The 16,411-nt window shown below is 53.9% G+C and overlaps 2 protein-coding genes across 2 annotated transcripts in view; both read right to left on the bottom strand.

The window, feature by feature from the left end:
- WDR88 (WD repeat domain 88) overlaps positions 1–6,176 on the bottom strand; it is a 64,589-nt gene extending 58,413 nt beyond the window's left edge. The window contains exon 1 of the mRNA XM_004600987.2: positions 5,670–6,176. Within this exon, the coding sequence (XP_004601044.2) occupies positions 5,670–6,176 (507 nt within the window). The remainder of the gene's footprint in view (positions 1–5,669) is intronic.
- A 1,268-nt stretch (positions 6,177–7,444) lies between these two features.
- GPATCH1 (G-patch domain containing 1) overlaps positions 7,445–16,411 on the bottom strand; it is a 51,339-nt gene continuing 42,372 nt past the window's right edge. The window contains exons 16-20 of the mRNA XM_004600706.2: positions 16,157–16,370; positions 14,988–15,095; positions 10,715–10,812; positions 9,566–9,714; positions 7,445–7,712 (exon numbers count right to left, since the gene is read on the bottom strand). Coding sequence (XP_004600763.2) covers positions 7,682–7,712; positions 9,566–9,714; positions 10,715–10,812; positions 14,988–15,095; positions 16,157–16,370 — 600 coding nt within the window. The 3' untranslated portion in view covers positions 7,445–7,681. The remainder of the gene's footprint in view (positions 7,713–9,565; positions 9,715–10,714; positions 10,813–14,987; positions 15,096–16,156; positions 16,371–16,411) is intronic.

Below are 16,411 nucleotides of genomic sequence, written 5' to 3'. Positions count from 1 at the left end.
CCTCACGGACTGGGGAAGAAGGCACCTGGGATGGAGAAGGGATCTCTAAGTCAGTGATGGTTGGAGGGATAGTTCGGGATGGGAGATGTGTGCTGAAAGTAGATAAAGGACCACATGTGATAGCTTCTCAGTATCTGTATTACAAACCATATTGCTCAAATTTAGAGAGTATGGGGGACATTGCCATAGAGGCAGGGGGAAGGGTGGGATGGGAGGTGGGATACTGGGGACATTGGTGGTGGAGAATGTGCACTGGTGGAGGGATGGGTATTCCATCATTGTATGACTGAAACTCAAACATGACAGCTTTGTAACTGTATCTCACGGTGATTCAAGTAAAAAAAAAAAAGTGATACCTGAACACAGAGTCAAGAGTGATCCCTGAGCACAGCCACCCCCTATTTTTTTGTACTCAAAATAGATCATAGACCTAATGTTGAGAAAGTGCTAAGAAAACGCACAGATTGGGCTGGAGAGACAGTACATCAGGTATGGCACATGCTTTGCAAGCAGCTGGCCTGGATTTGATCCTCAGCAACCCATATGTTCCCCTGAATGCACCGGGAGTGATCCATGAGTGCAGAGTCGGCCCTTGAGTATGGCCAGATGTGGCCCCCAAACAAAAACAAAACAAAAAGCACAGACTGAGAGAAAGTATTTTGAAAAGCTATGCCTGATAAAGAAATGTTATCTAAAACGTTCAAAGACCTCTACAGGGGCCAGGGAATTGCTCAGTGACTAAAGCGCCTACCTAGCAAGTGTCAGGTTTTGAGTTCGACCCCAGTGTCACTCACATGCCTCTGTTCCCTCCCTCACACTACAAGCAATTTCCAGCTGCACCGTGGCTACAATTCAACAGGGGAATCCCCAGGAAGCAATGAAACAAGAAAGATGTTTGCATTTCATAGCCAGGAGTGTGAAGTGTGTACAAACATCAGGGTCAGGGTACGATCCCAGAGAGTTACTCACCACGTCTGTAAATACACAACGGTGAAACAGCAGAAGGAAAGGAAGGAGGGAAATCACAGAATCAAAATAGATGGGTCTGGAGAGACAGTACAGCAGGTAAGATGCTTGCCTTGCACATGACTGCTCCTGGTTCAATCCCCAGCATCACAGATGGTTCCCTGAGCCCTACCAGGAGAAATTCCTGAGCACAGAGCCATGAGTAACCTCTGATCATCATTTTGTGGCCAAAACAACAACAACAAAACAGCAATCTAAAATACCTAAGAACTCTTCAAGTTGCAACTCAACAAAAATAAGTTTGAAAAACGGACCAATGACTTTAATAGACGCATCTCGCCAACACAGATAATCAGACAGAAAATAAACAGATGTAAAGGTGTCCCACATGATAAGTCATCAAGGATTTTCAGATGAAAGCAATATAAGGACTGGAGAGAGAGTACAGTGGACAGGGCACTTGCCTTGCATGCTGCTGACCCCGCCTCAATATCCCCAGCATCCCATATGGTTCCCCCCCCCCAGCCCCACCAGGAGCTGTCCTTGAATTTGGAGCCTGGAGGGGCTTTGCAGGCAGCAGACCTGGGTTAGATCCCCAGCACCCTGTGTGGTCCCCCAAGCACTGCCAGGAATAATTCCTGAGAGCAGGTCCTGAGCACCACCAGGTGTGTGAAAGAGAGACAGAAAGAGAGAGAGAGAGAGAGAGAGAGAGAGGGGGGGGGGGAGAGAGAGAGAGAGAGAGAGAGAGAGAGAGAGAGGAGAGCCAGACAGAGACAGACAGAGACAGAGCCAGACAGAGACAGAGAGACAGACATGCCAGAAATGTTAGGCAATTTGCCCCCCAAAGATGGGTTGTGCAGGGATGCGGGGAGCAGGTTCAGGTGAGGTGAGCTCAGCCAGAGCAGGGTAGAGAGAGGTGGGGCCGGCCAGAGGGTGGGCGGCAGAGACGCCTCCTCCAGGAAGCACGGAGTGGGCGGGATAGCACTTGGCCGCCCGATGGCGTTGAGCGCGCAGATGGGGTCCGGCCACTAGGGGGCGGGCGCGGGGTGGTTTCAGTGCTACTGGATCAAGGTGGGTCTGCCAAGGGTCCTGCGTGTTGGCCCAGGTTCTGGGTTCGGCGCTCTCAGCACTCTGGTGCCCGGGCTCCCCGCCTCCAAACAAATTCCGCCGCCTGTTGTTTCCTCCGTGCAAAAGTTTGCTCTGCATAAAAGCAGACGGGAGCAGGGTGAAGTTCCTTCCTGGAGACCCCCTTTGCAGGATTTTTGTCAACGCATGGTACTTTGGGGGTCCTCAATGGAAAGGGACCAGAAGCTCTTTGGAAAGAAGTTCCAACAATACCGTTCCAACTTTCCAGGGCTTTAAGAGCAAAATAGGCACCTTCAGGACAGTTCATTTTAGCGAGTGATTTTTTCAAACGTGTAAGGTGTAGCCCAGGGGTCACTAAACTGCACTGCCCCTCTGGCCGGCCTTGATCCAAGAGGTACTGTGACCACTTGGACAGAGGTGTAGAGATTCCCCCATCTGAGAGCTGCGCGCCAGGTGGCCGTGGAGGTCCCACGGAAGTGGGGGGGCTAGCATCTCCCTGCTCTCACCGGGGCACCAAGGGTGGGGTGTGGTCAGCTCAGCAGTAAAGGCCAGCTCAGCTGCAAGAATCACCAAGAATCAAGCGAACGGGGGTGGGGGGACATACATAGCACAGCACGTAGGCTGCTTGCCTTGCACACGGCCAACCTGGGGTGGACCCCCAGCATCCTATCTGGTCCTACTAAGCACAGGCAGGACCTGAGCCCCGAGCACCACTGGGTGTGGCCAAAGTAAGACTCGAGTGAGCGGAAAGATGGCAGGGCAGAGTTAAGAGGTGAGGATGGCTGGGCAAAGGCCAGGATGGGAAGAGGAGGTGAACCGAGAGGTAAACCAGATTGAAAATGCCCTGGGCAGGAGAGTAGGGGGGCTGGGTTGGGGTGTCTGACCTCTGAACTTCATGGGATAGAGCCAGGAAGCCCGGGGGAGGGGAGGGGAGGGGAAGAAGCACACACAGACACAGCCTATCAGGGAAGCAGGGTCTGTCCCCAATGACCATCAGGACTCTTTGACCATGAAATCGTAGGGAACACGGCTGCTCCAGCATTGCACACGTCCATGGCCGGTCTCCCCATTCCACTGTGGTCCTGATATACACTCGGCCTTGGGTTTCGTACACTTGGTGTGCACCTTCGTTTTAAAAGGTCTTTCATGTGGGCCTGTGCTGGCCTTGCACGTAGCTGACCTATGTTCCCTCCCCGGCACCCCATAGGATCCCCCAAGCACTGCCTGGAGTGATCTCTGAGCACAGAGCCGGGAGTAAGCCCTGAACACCGGTGAGGTAGGGGAAAAAAAGAGACAAAATTAAAAGAATGATCTTGTATGAACATGTTCATCCAGGCCCCCAACCACAGGAACCTCAGTAGATGTTGTCGGCCACTGCACTAATGCAGGGGGCTCTGTCATGCTCTATCCCTTGGCTCCCACCCGGGAGAGAAGCCTTTTGTGAGCTTTTGGACTCTGGGAAAACTGTTTTCGGTTGCCTGTATTGGGGACCAGCAGTTGGCACCGTCGTCCACTTGCAAATGTTCCTCTCAGAGTTTCCTAAAACTTCCCAGCTTCTGTCTACCTACTGGGTCATAAAAACGTCAGCCAGCACCCTCAACACCCCCACCCCTCTCTGCCCCTCCCAAATTGTGAATGTGCATCTACAGGAGATTGGTGACAGCCTCCAAGACTTGGCAGTCAATGGATTTAGTGTTCAAAAGAAACCATGACGAGGGTTGCAATGATAACACAGCAGGTAGGATGTTTGCCTTGTATGCGACTGACCTAGGTTTGGTCCCTTGCACCCCATAGAGTTCCATGAGGAGTGATCCCTGAGTGAAGAGCCAGGAGTGAACCCTGAGCACCGCTGGGTGTGGCCAAAAAAAAAAAAAAAGCCACTACAGGGACCAGAGAGATGGTACAACAGGTAGGGTATTTGCCTTGCACACAGTGGACCCAGGTTTGATCCCTGGCACCCCAAGGAGTCCCCCGAGCTCGCCAAGGATGGTCCGTGAGTGCAGAACCAGGAGTAAGCCAAAAGCGCAGCTGGGTGTGGCCCCAAAATCTAAATCAATGAAACATTCTTAAAAATAAGAAGCCATGAGGGGCTGGAGCGATAGCACAGCGGGTAGGGCGTTTGCCTTGCACGCAGCCGACCCAGGCTCGATTCCCAGCATCCCATATGGTCCCCTGAGCACCACCAGGGGTAGTTCCTGAGTGCAGAGAGAGAGTAACCCCTGAGCATCGCCAGGTGTGACCTGCCCCTCCCACCAAAAAAGAAGCCATGACACATCACACACGGATACAGAAAGATCTCTAAAATACAGCCAGTCGGCCAGGGAAGAACACTTGCCCTCTTCCTACCTGTGAAACTCTGGGTTGGATCCCCAAGTCCCAGAAAAACAAACAAACATGGATACGTGAAAAGGTAAAACCAGGTACAGAGGGGTCTGAGACATGCTCCCGTCTCCGTAAACAAAAACAGTGGGGGCTGGGTAACAGGCACGGACGTGCTGCGGGTCATACAGTCTCGCTACAGATGCGAGAAGCTAGAAGCATGGGGATGAGGGGGCCAGGGAGGGGCAAAGTGACTCTTATAGCTGCTAACTTTGAAGTGTGGGAATGCCGCTTGAGAATACTAAACAGCCAGCCTCGTCCCATCCCGAGGGTACCTGGAGGGAAACATCACGAGTGAAACACAGCACAGCATCCGCACGTACTTTACTCTCCTGTAATGCACCACCTGGTGTCCTGGGGTGGCCAGCCTATCTATGGGGCTGGGATCTGACGGTCGCACAAACCAGCATCTTAGTCCAACCCAGGCTTCTGTGCTTGCAGGAATCAACCAGGAGGCGGCGCTATTTCCCTGGTAAACTTAGTTTGGAAGCCCCATTTCCATCCCCTAAAATCTCTCTCCTCTCTCTCTCTCCTCCCTCTCTCTCTTCTCTCTCTCCTCTCTCTCTCCTCTGTCTCCTCTCTCTCTCCTCCTCTCCTCTCTCTCTCCTTCTCTCTCTTTTCTCTCCTCTCTTCTCTCTCCCTCTCTCTCCTCTCTCTCCCTCTCTTCTCTCTCTCCTCTCTCCCTCTCCTCTCTCTCTTCTCTCTCTCCTCCTCTCCTCTCCTCTCTCCTCTCTCTCTCTTCCTCCCCCCCCCCCCCGCTCTGTGCATGCTTAAACTTCTCTTCCCAGTCACTCACCACCAGCCTTTGTCTCTCAAATGTCACTGAGAATACAAAGTGATGTCGTTAGAAGCTTCACCTATTTTTTGTTCATGGGGCCACTCCCGGCAGTGCTCAGGGCTTCCTCCTGGCTCTGTGCTCAGGGATCACTCCTATTAATGCTCAGGGTACTACATGGGGTGCCAGGGATGGAGCCTGGGCGAGCCCCGGTGCCAGGCAAATGCTCTACCCGCTGTACTGTCGCTCCACCCGTTTCATATTTTCTATTGAAGTCTCTTTGCTGCTTGCAAGGGACCTCCTGTTACCAGGTTGGGGGAAAGAGGGGTGGGGGTGGATAGTGGCACCCAGGGACGTTTGGGAGGCCACAGGGCTTGGGACAGCGCCCCGTGGGTGTCCCTGGGGGGCGGCACGGGGAAGACGGGGGGCTGCACAGCGGCCCGCCCGCAGAGGCGCTGCTGACCTTGGAGAGAGGCTCCTGGTCCCCCCACAGCTCCCGCTTGGGCAGCTGGTGCTCCTCCGGGCACGGGAAGACTTCCTTGGTCACGCTCAGGGGGTCCAGCAGGTCCAGCGACTGGGACTCCAAGGACGAGCCGGTGAGGGTCGACCTGGGGCTGCGCGGCTGCACCAGGGCACTCCAGGGCTGCTCGGGGCTGCCCCGGGCTCTGGCCGCCTCCTCGGGGCCCGGCGCCGCCTGCCCCGGGGCCCCGGGGGCGCCGCTGGGCGGCAGCGAGGACCTGGGCGGCAGGGAGGACCTGGGCGGCAGGGAGGACCTGTGTGGCAGCGAGGACCTGGGCGGCAGGGAGGACCTGGGCGGCAGCGAGGACCTGTGCGGCAGGGAGGACCTGGGCGGCAGCGAGGACCTGTGTGGCAGTGAGGACCCGGGCGGCAGGGAGGACCTGTGCGGCAGCGAGGACCCGGGCGGCAGGGAGGACCTGGGCGGCAGGGAGGACCGGGGCCGGGAGGCCATCCCTGACCCGCTGCGAACGGCGGCGGCGCGCGCCCCCCGCCAGCCCCGCACCCGCGCCCCCCGCGCGACGCGGGCACCCGGCGTACCGGGGAGGGGACAGGGCCCGGGCTCTCTGACTGCTCTAGGACACGTGTCAGTCAAGGAGGGGGCCGGGACTGTGTGCGTGTGCTTGCGCGCGCGCTTGTGCATGCATGTGTGTATGTGCGCTTGAGCGTGTGTGTGCATGTGTGCACGAGTGTATATGTGAGTGTGGGTGTTTGTGCGCATGTGCGTGTGCACACGTGTGTGCACGAGTGTGTGCGTGTGAATGCGTGCACATGTGTGAGCGCGCATGTGTGAGCGCGCATGTGTGTGTGTGCGTATGTGCTCACGTATGTGTGCAAGCGTGCGAGTGTGTATGAGGAGCCACAGACTGTGTCTGTGTGCACGTGCGTGTGTGTATGTGTGTATACACACGTCTGAAGGGGCAAACTCTGTCCGAGGGGACAGAGACTCTGTGTATGTGTGTCTGAGGGAGCACAGACTCCGTATGTTTGTGTGTGTGTGTCTCTCCGAGAGGGCACAGACTGTGTTTGTGTCTGAGGGGGGCACAAACTGTGTGTTGTGTGTTGGGGAGAGTGTTTGAATAGTGAAGGGGCCCACACACTCCTCTCGTCAGCTGGAGACAAAGTAGCCCTAAGGAGTTTGGGACAGGCCCTCGGACTACTCAGTTCTCAGCACCACAAGCCCATGAGAAGGGCCGTGCCCGGGCCATGCCCTCGGGGGCACTGGCCCACAGTCAGCCTGAGCCTGGGGGGAATGATTCAGAGATTTGGGCGTTGGTGTCTCTGCTGAGCGCCTAGAAATGACTTTCCTCCTTTCCCTTCTCCTCTTGTGTCTACGGTGCCACTATGGCCGTGAGAGAACTTGGCTCCATCACTTCCCCCATGTCTCCACAGAGGGAGCAGCCGCTAAGCCGCACCCCGGAGCCTGTGGCAGTGTGGGCCCAGCAGCTCTCAGCTGAGCACTGTTTCTCTCGAGTGACTGACACATCCTCTGCCAGGCCTCGGTGCTCTGCTGCCCCCTGCCGGGCCTTGCCCCCAAGGGTGAGAGGGAGAAACCGGACACACTCCCGCAGCCCCACCACAGGAAGGAGGCGTACTGGCACCTCCTGAAGTAAGCCCAGCCTCCCATCCCTGAATTTCATGGTCTTCACAGAAAACCAGAGGAAGCCTTCATTTTTCACTTCATTTTTAGTATTAGGAAATTAAAAAAAAAAATCAAGAAGCAAATAGAAAAAATTCATTTTAATTAAGTTACACCATCTAAATTTTTCCTCTGACACGAAATGAAGTTAAAAATAGAAATCAGTTTCCACAAGCTTCCAAGGCAGTGTCTGAAATGTCAAGGTTTTACAAATTATTTTACAGCAGAATTTACATATAAATACAATCTGTACAATGTGTTAACTGAACAACCAGTGGGCATCCATCATGGAGGAGAGCTGGGAGTCGAGTAGCATTCAATTACTGCCTCTTGAGGGGAAAACGTTTCAGCCTGGAAAAGGAAATGAAAGAGAGAAGTTCGACACAAGCGAAAAATTGGACAGCTTGGTGGAGGATGAGGATGCCAGCCCCACCCCCGCCCCGAGCTCCCTGGTGTGACCCAAAAAGCAGAAAGGGAAAAAAAAAAAAAGCAGTGCAGGATTGGGGTCAGGCTTCCCCGCCCCTCCCCAGCATCAGGGCACACAGAGCCCCCTGCCCCCCGCCCCCGCCCCCAACCCTGTCCAGTGGCAGGAAGTCAAGGAGAGAGATGAAGCTGGAAGCCTCTGGTTGGGCCTTCTCCACCCCCTGCCTCCTCCGGGTGCCGTGTAGGCATGAAACTGGGATTGAGACCCTCGTGGTGTCACCTGCGAGGTCCCTGACACGCAAGCTCACTCCTCACCCTGAGCAGTACGACACGTGCAGAAAGCTAAGTCACACGGCTATCCTACTCTCCGAACCAAAACCATGCACGTGCAAACAGACTGGGGAAACAGCACCACTCCTGGGGCCGGAGGGACAGTACAGCAGGACTGGAGCTGGCCTTGCGTGTGGTCAAGCCAGGTTCAATCCCTAGGACCGCATATGGTCTCCTGAGCATGGCCAGGAGTAAGCCCTGAGCACAGAGCCAGGAGTGAGCCCTGAGTACAGAGCCAGGAGTGAGTTTTGAGCACAGAGCCAGGAGTGAGTTCTGAGCACAGAGTTGGAAGTGAGCCCTGAGCACAGAGCCGGGAGTGAGCCCTGAGCACAGAGCCAGGAGTGAGCCCTGAGCACAGCGTTGGAAGTGAGCCCTGAGCACAGAGCCGGGAGTGAGCCCTGAGCACAGAGTTGGAAGTGAGCCCTGAGCACAGAGCCGGGAGTGAGCCCTGAGCACAGAGCCGGGAGTGAGCCCTGAGCACAGAGCAGGAAGTGAGCAGAGCCCCAACACCCAACAAATGCAGACCCAGGATCTTCCCGCCTCCCTGCAAACAAAAAGCTATAAAAGTCTAAGAATAGAATCCACACATGGCCCTTTGACCCTGAAATCTATAAAGGACAAAAAATGCTCCACGGGAGAGACTCAGCAGTGAATCCCGGAAGAGAGCAGCTCACAGGAGATCTCTCCATACCCGTGCCGAGCTGATGTCACAGGGGCACCTCAGATGGAGCGAGTGTCCCCTCTCTGCCCACTCCAGATGAACCCCCGGTGGCCAAAACTTCCAGAAGAAAAACCCAGGTATGCAGGACCAGGGACTAAAGACTTTACATGTGTGTACGTGTACATGCACGTGTGCGTGAGCATATGTGAGAGGGGGTGAAGCATGGACACTGAGAAGGACATCAGAGACAGATGCAGGGGAATGGGTCAGGGGCGACAGCAGGCTTCAACTGTGAGGTCCAAATATTCAGAATGATAATATCACTGTCACTGTCACTGTCATCCCGTTGCTCATCGATTTGCTCGAGCAGGCACCAGTAACGTCTCTCAATGTGAGACTTATTGTTACTGCCTTTGGCATATCCAATACGCACAAGTAGCTTGCCAGGCTCTGCCGTGCGGGCGCGATACTCTCAGTAGCTTGCCGGGCTCTCCGAGAGGGGTGGAGGAATTGAACATGGGTCGGCTTCATGAAAGGCAAACGCCCAACCGCTGTGCTATCGCTCCAGCCCAGAATGATAATATAATACTACTATGTCATTATAAATATCATTTTATAGTTATTATCGAGATGAAGCTCATATTATTATTATACACTTAAAGCGCAACGTGCTAGAAGTCTGACTGTGAGCTTCCCCAGCCCCCTGACTCTGACACAGACCTCCAAGCAACAGGGCAGGACTGCACGGGGCCCTCGAGGGGCTTTGGCGATGCACTGTGCCGCCACCTACCGTCGCAGCAGCTCCTCGGGGGACAAGCCGGCCACCCCTCCTTCATCACTCTCGCTGTCACTGCTCGTGGCGCTCTCGGAGCTGCTGCTTTTCTCTGGCTTTTTGTTCTTTTGTTTGCTTTTGTGTTTGTGCTTCCGGTGTTTCTTTTTCTGAAAGGAAAATAAAAAAGCATGTGGGGGAAGAGACAAAACCATCAGGGCGCCCTATTAAACCAGCAGTGACGCGCTGATGGGGGTCTGAGAGCTGGGAAGGCTCCAACACGCCCTTCTCAGCGTCCGCGGGTCGGCAGTGGACACCTGGGGGCACATGGCCACTCTCCCCAGCGGACATGCTCAGCTCTCCTTCTGCAGGGCACAGTCGGGGCCCCGCTTTCAGGTCTCCTGCTGGACAGCCCACCATGGTGCCGTGCACCCTGGCAAAGCACCACCGAGAGCGAAACACTCAGCCGTGGCTCTCCCCTGGCTGCCCCGGCCCCCTTTCCCTGTACAGGGACTTGCCTTACTGTTGCACGCCAAGGACTCTATTCTCTTGGCAGGTTCCACTGCCAAGACCCCTCTGGGTGCCTGTGACTAACAGGAAGAATGAAGCCCTGCGGGGCAGGGAGCAGAGGCCCGGCTGTGAGGCATGGCCGGGGGCAAAGCACACGTCCTTCTTCCTGCCTCCTCCACTTCCGACAGCTGGTGAGGGACCAAACCCCGCAGGGCAGGGCAACCAAGTGGGTGCAAGATATCTGAAATGATCTCGCTTAACAGCCAACACATAAACAATTCCTTTCAAATAATACTCTAGTATTATTCTAGGAAATTTCCATATATTCCCTTTCTCTCTCTCTCTTTTTTTAATGTACACACGTTTTCTCTCTCTCTCTCTCTCTCTCTCTCTCTCTCTCTCTCTCTCTCTCTCTCTCTCTCTCTCTCTCTCTGTCGGTCTCTGTCCCTCTGTCTCTCTCTCTTGCCGGGCAGGGCTCTGTTCTTCCCCGAAGAAAGAAACGCTTCTACAAACCACGGCTTGTGAGTGAACCTCCTCTGCCCAGGTCACAGTCCTGGTGTCCCCCTTTGGACTGGGAGCCTTTCTCCTGGACCAGGCTGCCGTGTCCCTCGGGGGGCGTGTCTGGGGGACAGGAGCAGGGGTCTCTGCAGAGCGCCTCACCTTCTCCTTCTTTCTGCGATGCTCTTTCTTGGCCTTGTGTTTGTCTTTGCTTTTCTTCAGTTTCTCTCTCAGAGGCGGCTCGGGTTCCAGCCGAGCATCTGTAACACAAAGGCGACAGAGCGGGGCCTCAGGGGCCGCGGGGGCAGAGGCCGGGGCCGGCCCTCCAACTGATTGCGGTGGAATGCTGCCTCGTCAGGGAACCGGCCGGGATGGAATGTTTAACATTGAGGCAGGACACCTGCCCGGCCTTCCTGGCAAACAGGATTAGCACAGCCGTCGCCGCGTGCTGCTGTACTTGGGAACCGCCAGAAACCCCAACCGGGGGCCGGAGTGGCCTGACCAGTTTCTTCCAGCCACACCCTCCAGGTGACGCCAAGGAGGACGGGGCAGCGAACACCAGAGTCCTTAGTGACCTCACGTCCTCACTGAGATGTGTGCACATCTGTGTCTCCACCCTGGCACTGTGTGTCACCTCTCCTATTCTCAGATTCCACGAAGGACCCCGGCCCTCTCAGTGATGGAGAGAGGACTCGATGGTCCACATACACAAGTCCCTAAGCCCTGAATCAGGCCTCTGTCAGCTCCTCTCACAACCCTCCCTTTACAAACCCATGCTTTAGGTGAATTTGTTTTATGGATGAAAGAAGAAAACAACCAGCATCAAATGATGCAGGGCCTATAGTCATTAAAAGTGATTCGAATCACGAAAGAAAACCAAAACGGTTCATTCAACAGGTTACAGGGGCTTAAATTATCTACCTTAAATCTGGACCAAGCAGGTACAGTGCCCCCCAAAGGTCACAGGTCAACCTATACCTGCAGGGCAAGTACATCAGCAGCATGATGGGGCCTTCAATAACTTGGGACCAAGTTTCCCAAGAAATTAAACAGCCAAATGTTAGGTATGCAGGAATCACGCCCATAGACTACCTCTGGCTCAGCTATACAAGCTCACTTATCGGCCTTGCTCCAGAGACCTATAAATAAATCTCTAAAGAGATCGAAAGCCGGCCACTTACGCTCATGAACGGCCATGATCCAGAGACTCACAAATGAATCTTGGCGGAGAACAGCACACCCGCAGAGCTGTCTCCCCACCCCGCACCAGGCTGACCTCACCAGGGCACCGCAGAGGGGGACAGGAGTGTCCCTTCACCTGCCCCAAATGAACCCGAGCAGCTGCAAACCTCCGGAACCTAATTGCCAACACGTTCACAGCCGACCTTCACAGGCTCATCCCGGGCCCATCATACATGAGAATGAACCCGCTGAAAAGCCCAGTATTGCGGGACCTGTGACTGAAAGCTCCGGCTTCATGGAGTCGGGGATGGGCTCCCCGCCCTTGCAGTTTCCTGGCAGTCACGCCCAAGAACCGCCTCTGGGCGCCGTTTAAGTGCATTAATGGCCATGACTCAAGACTCACAAATGAATCTTGGAAGAGAGCAATATGCCACAGATATGCCTCCAGACCCCAAATATTTAAAAATATTTTAGAATTCCAGCTCACACTATCCATGGCAAGCAATATAAAATCAGTTATTTAGCATCTGCCTAAGGGGCGAGCTGGGGTGGGGGTGGGAAGAGTCAAAGTAACGGGGGTGGAAAGGTGCAACGGTGGTGGGATTGGTGCTGAAATATTGAATGTAAACAATTATTGTGAACAACTTTATTAAAATTTAAAAATTTTTTAATTAAAATAATGTGGAGTTTATGCTTGCTTTAATCAGCTTAATCAGTGGCTGAATAAATAGCAGTACTCCTATATAAAAATAAATAACTCAATATGGACCAACATGTTTTCATTGATCATTACTTTTTTCAAGTAATTAAACCAGTTAAAGTTCACATGTGGCAGAAGCAGAATAATCAACTTTCAGGCTTAAGTGGCTAGGGTATAGGGGGTAGGGCACTAGCCTTGCAGCTGACCCCGGTTCTATCCCCAGCATTCTATATGGTTCCCCAATACCCCACCAGGGAGTGATCCCTGAGCACAGTGCCAGGAATAAGCCCTGAGTACCACTGAGTGTGGCTCAAAAACAAAACGAAACAAAAACCCCAAAAACCAAAAACCAAACAAACAAAAAAATCCCCAACTTTTCCATTTAAGAAAAGTTCCCCATGTTTTCACAGTGCGGGTATATAATTCGCCAAACACTGAGTAAAGGTGCCTGCAGTTTTCTGGGCCTACATCTTGGTCCAATACTTCAAAATCTGAACTGCCTGTTTTTTTTAATGCTAGTTTTGGGGAAACCATCCCCCTCAGTAATATACAGACCCAATCCAAGATACCAAGAATAGACCAAGAAGGAGCAACAGTCCAGTAGGTGGAGAGCTTGCCGGGTTCAATCCCCGGCACCCCATGTGGTCCCCAAAGCCCTGCAGGAGAGATCCTTAGAGCTGAACCAGGAGTAACCCCTAAGCATCACCAGGTGCCGACAAACAAACAAACAAAGAAACAAAGAAACAAAACCCCCAAAAGGACAGGCTGAGAAATCAGCATAGAGAACTTAGCGTTGGGGCCAGAGCAATGGCAGGGCAGACAGATGCTTGCCTTGCACACAGCTTGCCTTGCACCACCCCTGATGGTCCCCTGAGGCCAGGAGTAAGCCTGAGCATAGCCAGTGTGGCACCAAAAATAAAAGGGGGGGAGGAGGGGAAAGAGGGAGGTGAGCCGGAGCAATAGCACGGCAGGTAGGGTTTGCCTTGCACACCTAGGTTTGATCCCTGGCATTCCATACAGTCCCCTGGGCACCACCAGGAGTGATTCCTGAGTACAGAACCCCCCTGAGCATCACCAGATGTGGCCCCAAAAAACAAACAAACAAACAAAAACAAAAACAAAAAGAACTCAGCTTTACAGCTACTTTATTCTATTTAATATCACTGTCACTGTCATCCCATTGCTCATCGATTTGTTCGAGCGGGCACCAGTAACGTCTCTCATTGAGAGACTTACAGTTATTGTTTTTGGCATATCCAATACGCACGGGTAGCTTGCCAGGCTCTGCCGTGTGGGCGCGATACTCTCGGTAGCTTGCCGGGCTCTCCGAGAGAGGCGGAGGAATCAAACTCGGGCTGGCTGAGTGAATATATCTTATTTAATTTGGGGAGGGGGTGGGGCATTTTTGCCAACTAGTGCTGGGGGCCCAGTGGCCACTCCTGGCAAGTCTCTGGGCTGGCTAATCAGTGCAAGGGGCTGAGGGGGTGCAGGCCTGGGGCCACCCCAGCTGCTCAGGGGCCTTCAGGGCTGCTGGGTGCTGGGACCAAGCTCAGGATCCCACACAGGCACGGCACCTGCCCTGAGCCCCGACCCCCTGCTCTCTCCCTGGCTAATGATCTGAGCCAAAAGCAAATGAGCAACAACATGGTAACCTTCAGAACTCTTCTCTGCTCTTTGGTTTAGCTGTGGTAGGGGGCTACTCCCAGTGTGCTGGTGCCTAGCGCATCAAACCCAGGGCTCCCGCACACAAAGACCATCCAGAGTTATCTCCCTCGCACCTTATCGACTCTAATTAGCCAAACCAATATTTATGTGTGGGCACCAGAGGACTCTATGAAGAAGACAACCAAATTATATGTTACTTGTATGTCTGGACTTGCTATCAGATGTCTGCGAGCCCAGCACTCAAAGAGGATAAATCATCTGAACACGGAAGAGGACGATCACCGGAAACTGTTAACAGACACTGGGGCGGGGGGTGGGGTGGGGGGGATTAGTTCTATTTTATTACTGAATTAGTTTGACGCTATTTGTTGCACTCGTCAAAGTCTAGGAGAGTCTTGGTATACCCTCCCTGCCCACCCGTGTTCATGTCAGGTTACATTTGAGGTGTTTAGGATTCTACTGTAAGCAGCTGAAAGTTAAAAAGAAAAACTGATCAAAGATCTCAGAGGCGGGGGCCAGAGTGATAGGACATCGGGGAGGGCGTTTGCCCTGCATGAGGCCGACCCAGGTTTGATCCCCAGCATCCCATAGGGTCCCCCGAGCAGCTCCAGGGGTGATTCCTGAGTGCAGAGCCAGGAATAAGCCCTGAGCACCAGGGGGTGTGATCCCCACAAAGGGCTCAGCCGCTATGAAACGACAATCATTTTGACAATAGGAACAAGTTACCCGTTGCAAAAGGAGATGGGGGTACAGAGACGCCAATAACAAGTGGATTTGGTGGAACAGCGTTGGAGCTGACGGTGGATATGGCCCCGCGGTCAGAGCAGCCAGGTCGCCGGGGGAGACGGGGCCAAAGCAAAGGCAGAAACCACGATGCTTTGCACTTACTGGGGCAGAAGACGGGCGGCAGCCGCGGGCCAAACTCTTCTCGCTCATCCAGCTGCATCTTCTGAATCGGGAAAGGGAGCCTGGGCTCTTGGGGCTCGGGCTTGCTGGCTGGAAAACACGCAGTGTTCATTCCAGGGAGCGGTCAGCTGCTCCCAAGGGCTGGGCATGCCCACTCTGGTTAACTAGCGTGTCCAGATGCTAAGGACACGGCGTGACCCGGCCTGACCCAGCCTCCCACACCACAGAGACCTGAGCCAGAAGCAGGTAACACAGGGTACCGACACCCAGCGGTCGGCACAACATACACAACAGAGATGGGAAGATTAAAACCTGTGCCAATCCTGGCACCTCATCAAACAGGGGTTTAAAGTTTTGTATGTTTGTTTAAATAAATAAATAAATAAATAAATGAAAGCTTTACTATTTTTTTTTAAATTCTGCTCAACTACATAGGAAAAGCAGTATTCCCAAACACAACCTAAAAGTACACCAGAGTTAAACCAGATAGGAAAATTAAAATCTGCTCTAACTGTAAAGGACAAAATCTGGGGTGAGAGCTCAAAGGTCCCCCAAGCGTCTCTAGGAACAATCCTTGAGCCGTGAGCTGGGAGTCGCCCCAGAAGGAAAACAGAAAAGACAGAAGAAGAAAACAGAAGGAGCCAGAGAGAACAGTACAGCGGGTAGGGCACTTGCCTTGTATGCGGCTGACCCGGGTTCAACCTCCGGCATCCCCATATGGTCCCTCAAGCCTACCAGGAGTGACCCCTGAGCGGAAAGCCAGGAGTAAGCCCTGAGCACCGCTGGGTGTGACCCAAAAGTCAACAAGAGAGAAGAAAATATCACTGATGCTTCCTTAGTCTGGTTTAAAATTACCCAACACACAGCGCACAGGCTAGAGAGATAGGACAGCGGATAGGACACTGTCCTCGCTCACAGCTGACTCAGGTTTGATTTCTGGAACCCCGTCTGGTCCCCCCTGAGCCCTGTTAGGAGTGGCCCCTGAGTACAGAGGCAGGCGTAACCCCTGAGCACTGCTAGATGTGCCCCTGCCGTGCCCCCACAACCACCTGCCAAAAAAAAAAAAAATCCCAACAACAGCCAAAGCAGCAGCTTTTCTCGGGACACCACAGTTTCCTCCTTAGAGGCCCAAGTCTGAGGCACTGACTCACCTTGGGCCACAGGGGCCGTTTCCAAGCTGGGCTCCTGGGGACTCTTCACCTCGGCCTCCCCAGGGCCCTCATCATCATCCTCGCTGTCTCCGGGCTCGTCCTCGGAGGAGGAGGACTTCTCATCGGAGGAGCTGGCAAAGATGGCCTTGAACAAGTCCATGGACGGGCGGCTGCCTTCGGCCTCCGCCTGTGCATCCACACCTGTCCCCGCCACCTGCACGGACAGGGAAGTGAAAGGTCGGAGATGGGAGAAGT

Source organism: Sorex araneus, chromosome 8, assembly GCF_027595985.1.
Source record: "Sorex araneus isolate mSorAra2 chromosome 8, mSorAra2.pri, whole genome shotgun sequence".
NCBI classification, from domain to species: Eukaryota; Metazoa; Chordata; class Mammalia; order Eulipotyphla; family Soricidae; genus Sorex; species Sorex araneus.
This window is presented reverse-complemented; position numbering and strand designations above follow the sequence as displayed.